At 41.4% G+C, this 9556-nt stretch overlaps 1 protein-coding gene across 1 annotated transcript in view; it reads right to left on the bottom strand.

The window, feature by feature from the left end:
* The window catches only part of CLDN10 (claudin 10), a 54352-nt gene extending 47371 nt beyond the window's left edge, over positions 1–6981 (bottom strand). The window contains exon 1 of the mRNA XM_015620644.3: positions 6722–6981. Within this exon, the coding sequence (XP_015476130.1) occupies positions 6722–6935 (214 nt within the window). The 5' untranslated portion in view covers positions 6936–6981. The remainder of the gene's footprint in view (positions 1–6721) is intronic.
* Positions 6982–9556: the final 2575 nt, after the last annotated feature.

The raw sequence follows: 9556 nt of genomic DNA on the forward strand, positions 1-9556 counted from the left end.
CAGAATCTGCCCTTTGTAACCTGCAGCCACATTCTCTAAAACTGGCAGCAACCTCTGAAGGCTCCACCCTCACTGTTTTCCATCTGGCCCCGTGCAGATTAGCCCTGCAGTTCTTGGACTCCCTTTCTATATCTTTCTGGCTGCAGATTCCCCAGTAGGCACATCTCTTTCCAGTCTGCCCACAGCTCTGGACTACTCTGGTTCATGTAATTGGCCAGAGCCAGAAAGCCTGCACAATAAACAGCAGTAAACAGTGATTCATTGTGGTTTAGATTCATGGATTTTCAGAGCAGATAGATTAAAATCTTGGAATCAAAGAGCGCAAACAAAAGATAATATTCGGCAGCAGGAATCCTTGAAAACCACTTCAGAATCTTTAACCTATATGTCAGCTCTGAGATCCACAAATCCAGTTTTCACAGGGTTGTTCTGGCCCTGGGGGGGTTCTTCTGGAACTTACCATCCCATTGAAACCCCTGGATTTTGCTCTGTATCTACTACAAAGCTGCTGCAGGAGCTCCCTGCAGTAAAAATATCTTGGATACATGGGAGTTAGACACCTCCTTCAGTTCATATCTGTTCTGCCAGAGGCTACTTTGTGAATGGCTCTGCTGCATATGAATCCATTCCTTTTCTAACTTGAAACCAGCCTAATAATAAGGCACAATATGTCTCTGACTAACTGCTGCCTAGGCTGAACTGTTTAATTTACTTTATTCATTAATTTTAAGTGTGGGGGCAATGATATGCAATATAAGAGATTCCAAAGGTATTTCCTGTATATTGTCATGATGTTTCATGATTTCTAGTGCATTACCAAACTCCTCTAGGGACCAAATGCATTTCAGGTATATTGTTTGAGGGGAGAGCAGACTCAGTCATCTAATGTCAGAAGAGTAGAGCTTGGAAATAACTTGGCTACAATGGAGATGCAAACTGTAACAGTGGAGAACCTTTTGTTACCAAGATTTGACATCGTATTCCTATGCATGTACAAAAGATCCCATGCTGAAATCAGCATTTCAGTCAGTCCAAATGGTAATCCTCTCTGCCTGCTGAAAAATGGAGAGTACTTTAAGAAGTTAAGCCATGGGAATGAAGCCATTAATAAAAGTCTGAGAGGAATTCTGTCAATGTTTCATAGTCACCTCTCCCAAATTTGAGCTATCGATCCTAGTGTATATTTCCTTGCATATTGACACAACTCTGCCAGTACTGTTTTGACTTGGATTTTCTAAGTCATCACATGGATGCTGTACTCATTGAACACAAAAGCTTATCAGAGGGGTGGCTCAGCCTAATGAACATGGATCAGTCATACCTCCCTTCACTTTGCACTTTTCCCAGAAGGATTTGCTTGCTACAGGAAAGTTCTTTGGCACAGCTATCCTCCACAGTTATTGGACCCCGTGTTCTGGTTTTGGCTGGGATAGAGTTACTTTTTTTCCCTAGTACCTGGTACTGTGCTGTGTTCTGTATTCAGAATGAAAATAATGTTGATAACCCCTTGATGTTTTAGTTGTGGCTAAGTAGTGTTTATCCTAAGTCAAGGGCTTTTCTGTTTCCCATGCCAGTGAGGAAGTGCACAAGAAGCTGGGAGAAAACAGAGCTGATCCAAAATAGCCAAAGGGACATTCCATACCACAGACGATCATGTTCAGCATATAAACTGTGGGGTGCATTGTCTGTAAGGGGCTGATTGCTGCTCAGAGATGAGCTGGGCACCGGTCAGTGGGTGGTGGGCATTTATACTGTGCATCACTTCTTTGTCTTGGGTTTTATTCCTCTCTCTTTTTCCTATTATTATTACTGATAGTGATTTTACTATTATTATTGTTATATTTTGATTTATTTCAATTATTAAACTGTTTTTACCTCAGCCTACGGGTGAGGTAAGAACTCTTTTCCTGATTCTCCTCGCCATCCCACCGAGGGTGTTTGGGGGGTGAGTGGCCAGCTGCACACTTACCAGCCGGGGTTAAACCACGATCCCCGTGTCTCTGTCCTTTTGACTGCCTAGAGGATTCTCCGGCAGAATCCCCCGTGGCTGACCATCAGCCAGAAGAAAGCCGTCCCGGTGGATTTCTCCCTTCCTGATGACAGCTGAAGCCCACCAACCCGAGCTGACGGCCCGGCCCCTTCCCTTGCGACCCGCCAGAAGCCCACACAGCTGCTTGCTTGCCCGGCCTCTGGGTACAGCTAAACCTCTCCTCTCCTGTGGCTATCCCCCGGGGGAAGCGAGGCACGCCGCCTTTCCAGGGAGCTGGGCAGCTGCTTGTCCCCAGCCGGGCGGGCGGCACCACCCGCGGGCACGGCCGGCGCTTCCCGGGGCCGCTCCTGCAGCACCATGGAGAGAGGAGCGCTCCCGCCGGCCCCAGCGGGACCGCGGCGGGCAGGGGCAGCGGGCCGGGCACGGCCATCTGCCAAGCAGCAGGCAGGAGGAGCGCCGTCCCCGTCCCCAGCACTCACGCACCTGACCCCCTGCAAACCCACTCAGGACGGGTGTAAAACCGTGGTGTTGGCTTCTGGGGGATTTAGCACTAAATGCCCTCCTCTAAGGCTGAGGAAAACCTGGCCTTGGCTGCCGTGTGTACCTGGCTGGATTGTTGACTCGCACCTAAGAAATGCATAGTGTGCTTTCCCTGGCAATAAGTTTCTGTCAAGTAAGGGACACTCTCATGTCAGTCCTTTCCTGCTCCAGAGGTTGAATTCTCTGGAAAAGTTGCTAGTGTTACCCTGAAGCCCAGCTAGAGCTGCTCTCTACACACTGATGAACACAAATGGTGTTTGACTATTCAAGGCTGTTCTGGGTACATGTGCTGCAATAGCAGTTGTCTTGTATAAATTTCCTTCTGCTGCTTGTCTGCATTGCAGTGGTGGTATCATGAAAAGGCAGCTCTGAATCGGTTTGCTGATGTGACCCAGAACAACAGGGCATGGCCTGTTCCATATTGGCTACCATCAGGATAGCATCAGGATAGCATTTGCCCCATCAGGCTCTGCCAAAACTAACAAGGCACTGACAAAAGGCACTGAAAAGATGCCAGCAGGAGATCTGAGGCTCAAAAAAACAAAAGTTCAAGGAAGCAGTTTCTCCTAGTTTCTTGTATATCTCCCTGAGCTCATGGTATGGAAAACCAGAACATACAGGAATCATGAAGCAGTGCCATAGGTAAGTCATGCAAAATGCCAAACAAATTGTTTGAAGAAGCCTAGTAGCTGTCCTGACAGACTAAAGAAGTGTCACGGAAAACAGATGTAGACACAGCTCAATTGGCTAACTACAATTCTTTATGTGAATGAAACATCTCTCTGTAACACCACCAAAGTCAAAATACCTAAATAAAGTGTCTAAGCCATGCTTGATAGCTAAAAGATAGTTCTTGCCAAATCTGGTACATTCTGTCATTGTAATAATTCAGAATTATATACATGAGAAGAATGACAAAAGTGGTTAACTACTGCCTGCAGTAGAACTGCAGGAGCGCTGGGGAGTTAGCAGAAGGCAAGCTGGATGGAAACTGCCATAAAAAGTCAGTATCTTTCTGAAGCTCATGACTCCAGAACTTCAGTTCTCAGGCTCGTGCTTTGAAGAGTCTTTATGTATCTTTCTTGCTGATAAGGACTGAGTGGTTAATCAAAGGTTACTCTTTTGGAAAAAAAATGTTGTCTCACTGCTAGTTTTAATTTGTGGCATTTATTGACTGTGTGAGTTTATGTTTGTGAGTAATGGTCTCTTGCTTTTAGTCATACAATTTCCATGGGTGTATCCGATGCTCTGATAATCACAACCAAGTTTACTGAAGAGACAATGTTCCCAGATAATATTTAGCTTGAAGCTTGTTGTATTTGTGTCAGATCTGATGGATTATTTTGTTGCATACGTCTCCCAAAGCAGTTGATTTAATAAAAGATATTGCTTCTTCCCACAAACATTGCCTTAAATTACTCTAGCTACAATGCTGTCACTATTCAGGATCTCCCTCTAAAATCTTTCATCTGAATGTTTCAGTCACTGCAGCAGAGCACACCGTGGCCAGACATGAGAATGCATGTGTACATTTGACAGCAATGTACAAGCCCAGTTAGCTTTGGATACAGTTGGCAGTGTGGTCCTGCTGACCCAGACTTCCATAAACATGAACTCCTCAACATCTGTACCTGGGCTGAGTTGCAGAAGCTGAGTTCTCATTGACTTGCCTATGTTCCTGTCAGCACAACTAGTCCTTGAGCTGAAAGCTGGTTCTGGTAAATATCTACATACTGCCTGTGACTGCAGGGTAATCCTGCTCAGAGAAAGGCCTCTGGAATCTGAGAGATTTTTGTTTGCTGTGAAAAACAGAAAAAAAACCCCACCCAACAAAACCCCTTAAAACTTCACAGAAAAAAACACAAAAAAAAACCAGAAAAAAAAACTTCCTCTGCAAAATCCTCACAAAAATTGCAATTAAACATTCTTCTTTGGAGTAGAAGTGACTTACTACACTCACTGAATACTGTTGCTACTACTCTTGCTGATATTGCTAATGTTTTCTGTAGGGTAACCTGAAAATGGAAAGATAGGAATGGAATGAGGAACTTGTGTAAGTTGTCTTGGGAAAAATTGCAAATAGATTCCATAAAAAAATGAACGTGCAGAAGAAAAGTTATATTGCCAGGCCTCCTTGGCCTCAGTATGTAAGTTATAATGATATATTGAAGCTCTGAGGACAGAGGGTTCATAACTTCTTTAATGTGAGCATTTTATTGTTTTACAATCCATGACAGAGTGAGAGGAGTGAGAGTGCAAAGCCCTTTCCCTGTTGAACTCTTGCTTTCCTTGGATTATCAGGAGTTTATGTTTAGCAGGTTTTCCAAACTGAATACCTCACTCTTTCCCAGTAGTGTTTGTGCTACATGTAACATTACCCTTTGCTGGTGCATGCACTGGCAAGTTAAAATTAGACTTACTAAATGTCATTACAGCAGCTTGTTACTTTCTTACTTGAACAAGACTGTGCTACTTTCATTTGTGAATTTCTTATCTATCTAACATGTGAAATCTTACCAAGATTCTTAAGTATATATTTAAACAATGCATGCATAACATGCATTTTCTGTTTATTCAAATTTCAATCATCCAGTGATGAAAATAATACAAAGTGGCAAACAGATTACATCTGATTATTCTGAAAGCAGATTTTGTGCTACTAACAGTAGCAATAATGGTACTTTCTACTTACTTTACATTGCTTTAAACAATGTCTGAGAAGAAAAGGTAGTTTTCTTTCTTTAAATCTTGGCAGAAATAATGCATGAATTGTTATTTGCAAAATATAATAGTCACTTTTCAAAAATATGTGTGAGTTTCTGTGCCTTTTAAGTGATTTTTGATGATGAACAACGTTCTTTAGAGGAAATAAAGCGCTTCTTATCCATTCACATCTCTCATGGGTGATTTGTGATGATTTGAAACAGGGCATCATGAAATATGTAGAGAAATTATGCCAAGTTTTCTCTCAAAATCATCTGTATGTGCAAGAGTTGATCTGTATGTGCAGCATATGTATCAGCACATAGTCTGATGTGTCAGGAGCATGAATGCCAGAAAAAGATCAGGATATAGAACATCCCCAAGCTTCCAAGTTTCTATATATGTGTGAGTCTATGACCCTATCTATGTAATATATATATATATATATGGTAACAACCATACAATGTTATATTTGATATTTCATACAGCCACTGGCTGTTCATATCTTAACAGAACTGTACTTCTTTCTGGTCTTGTAAAAGCTTTGGGAGACTGGTTCTGTCTAGCCTGGGTTTATTTTCTGGTTCCCTTAAACAATTGTGTTTTAATGCATTTTTTCCTACTCTAGTCTGACTCCATCTTGCCTGTGTGCTGTCTACCCCAGGGAGAGCAGTCCTTCTGCCAAGGCCCTCATGAGTGCATACACACAGTTTAACTGATAACAGTATTTTGCCTACTATCACAAGGCTTAACAGCAAATAAAACCAAACCTCTTCATTTACTGCTTTACACATAGAGAGAAACACAAACCACATTTCATGGTACACTAATAGTTAGTCCCTGTCTCTGAGAAAAGCTGTTTCTGACATAAGGCAAGAAGCCTTCGTTCCTTCTCACACTCTGATAGATGACTTACTAATCCAACACTTTCCATTAAAGTGGACATTCTGAAACAGCACACCTTTTATCTTTAAAGTCAAAATATTAGTCTGCTATACAAGCAAGTATACTAACACTTAATTCCTAGTATGTGAGTATTTGCACAGCATGCACATGTTTGTAGATGTGGTTATTTGCTCTCTGATTTTTTTCAGAGCACTGATAGCTGTTACAGACCTTGCTATCTTTCCCCCTCTCACCATCCAGCAAGCACAATGCTCCTTTTGGGATGGAAAATAGAGCTGCAAGACAGTTTAGTCCATTTCTTTGCTAACAGTGGTTTGATACTGACAGTTATTACTGGCACTATGTCCAGTATACTTATCACATATTACCAACCACAGAGTAGAGCTTACTGTCTTTCTTGGAATACGTATCATTCCTACAAAGCTGTTTCTGATATTCTGCTTACAAGATTGTTTATTTATATTCATCACAATTCTTTAAACATAATCTCTTGCACAAGCCAAAATAATCTTTCACTCCTCAGGCTCACAGCTTGCAATACATGTGGCTTTCCGTAAGTTCCAGTTAAATTATGCTCCTTACCTTCTACTTTGAAGATAGTAAGGTGAGGTCTGCAGTGAAAAGCCCCCAGTGCGTTGCCAGCACAGTTCATCCAAAGGCCCTGGAAGACCCAGGTTGCAGTGATAACAGATGATGCTCGACTAGTGACTTTCCACTCATTTGATGCAGTAGCAGCAATAGCAGCTCCTAGCCCACAGAAACAAAATATGAAAGCTATAATCTGTATTCCCAGCATGTTTCTCTGTAAACCAGGGACTTACTAATGCCACTGTGTGGAGGGAAAAGCACTTTAGTCACGTGTGTAAGCAAAAAGGCATAACATAAGCAAATTATACTTGAACAAGTTCAGTACCACTTGCTACAGAAAGTTAATGTGGCTGAAAGAAATTGTCATGCTTGAGTGATTTAAGAAAGGCCCTAGGCATTACAAATGTTTAGAAGGAAAGTCAAGGTACAACTTTATAGGAGCTAATTACTAGTACTTACTTACTAATTTCTGATTGTAAAAATTAATTGTTTTCATTTTTTTTTTTCATTTAAAGTATTCCAGTTAATGCTTAATTTTCAGTTAATTGGAAACTTACAACCATTCCATCTAGCAAAATAGGTTCAGAGTCCAAACGGTACAGCGCTATTTACGGATTACCACATTTTAGGAGGATCACACAACACTTGAAAAATAACTTATTGAAAGGCTGTGAAATTAATTCAGGCATAACCAGCCACCATGCAAGCAGCAGCTTTAAAACTGGAGGAGGTAGTGTCTGTGGGTATATTTGTAGAATAGCGAATCTAGAGCAACAATAGACACAACAAGTGGTCCCTGAGTGGTGATGCAGCTGCAGCTGTCAGCAGAATGAGCCTCATGCAGCCCCCACTGACACTTTTCACTTGTTCCTGGTAGAAAATGTACTGCTTCTTACACTCTGCATGAAATACGTAGCACAGAAACATCTGTCCCATCACTGACTGAACTTCTGCAACCTCATGTCATGAAGAAACCTCAAAGTACGCAACTGAATACTAAAACGTCATTTTAGTAAAATTACTAAATGTCATCTTTAGAGTAGCAGGCACTGACAGCACCACACTGAAACAGCTATTCTAATTCAATTCCTGAGTATACAATCATTACTGGCATGGGACACACACACCATTTTGCAGATATGTTCAACATTCACTCTTTTAAAATTCCAACTTCCCGCTGTATTTATACCTTTCTGGTACTTTTGGCCTCCTCCCTAAAGAAGGAGCAAACTCCTTTTCTCTCTGGTGTTAGTGTATGCCATTGGTGACATGAAATTACCCTGAATATTGAGTGTACACCTTCACTTTTGACAATGTGGTCTATATTTTTTCCTTTGGGTACTTCTAGTGTTGATTCTCCCTGCTACAGCTGTGATAAAATGACACACTGAACACTGGCACTGGAGTTATTCTGTAGACTTTTCATAACTCATGGAAGGGTTAAACAAAGGTGCTAAAACATCATTAACATTCCATGTAAAGAGCAAGAGGAGTTTTGCTGAGACTGTCCTGGTGAACCATCATCTGGTACTTCCACTTTAACCAGCCTTAGGCTCAGCACTGAGGAGGACCCGAAAGGATGATTGTACAGATCAGAAAATGACACTACAAGAAGGAATTTCTTTTCAGACTAGTTAGTAGGCTCACATCCCACACATTTAGGGTGAATAGAAATTTTTTTGTTAACACAGACAACTTGAAAGACATGGAAAGTGGGTTTGCCACATGCCATCATTATAATATACCAGGTTTTAATGTTGAGGACAATATTACACAGGAAGGAAGCAAATTTGCATTGCTGTTAAATAATGTGGTACCATTTTTCTTATGTTAGGGGTCAAACTTCATGTAATCTTTCATATATATTTTCACTAACTTTGAAAGGGCATAGAGGAGAATACAGAAATGGATCCAGCTTTGAAGCAGATTCCTGAGAGGTAAGATTATTTTTTGTTCTATATCTACCATACAAAAAGATGGTTTTGGGTTTGCTTTTTTGTTTATCAAAGATTATGATAATTCACACAGAGTACTGAGAAGAAGAAAAAAGATCAGGTATCTTTTTTCTTTTTTAAACCCTCTGACTGACAGTAATGTTGGCTGAGCATGCAGAGTAGCTCAAAGATGTGTTTTATATCTGATGCTAAGTTCAGGTCTAGTTCTGGACTTTCCCTGAGTGTGGTGACTGACAAAAAAAAAACCCAAAACCAAACCAACCAAACAGAGCCACCAAAAAACCCCCCAAACTCAGAAGCTGCTGATTTGGACTGGAAAAGCAAGGATGACTGCAGAAAACACTCTCTCATCCCTCCCTACTCCTCTTTTTTCTCTATTCACAGCAGTGTGCCTTATCAAAATAGCCTCTGAGGATCTAACCAGGCTCAGCAGGACAAGGCTACCTGTCTGTTTCTTAGCGACCTGGATCTAAGGCAGAGGTGCCTTCTCAGTCAGACCTTGCTCTTTTAAAGCTATTATCATGCTATTTCCATGGGAAGGGTTTTCACATTTTTATTTGTAGATAAACTGCAATACAAACTCCTAAGTGTCTTCTCCTTCTCACTCTTTGGTTGTTTCCTACCAAGGTCCCATCCAGTACAAACTCATGACTGTTATGCTGGTGGGACACTGAAGGCTGCTTACTTTAGTGGAAAGTGCCTGCAGACACCACTTGAACTGTAGACTACGCTTTCATGGTTTAAGGAGGCCTTAGTGGTTTCTTGGCCTTTATCTTGACTGTTTTCTAGTGCATGACTGTGGAATTCATGGTCACAAGCACTTCACCCTGCATTGGTTTCTAGAGAGTTAGTGTGTGAGTGATGAATAAAGTAA

Source organism: Parus major, chromosome 1, assembly GCF_001522545.3.
Source record: "Parus major isolate Abel chromosome 1, Parus_major1.1, whole genome shotgun sequence".
NCBI classification, from domain to species: Eukaryota; Metazoa; Chordata; class Aves; order Passeriformes; family Paridae; genus Parus; species Parus major.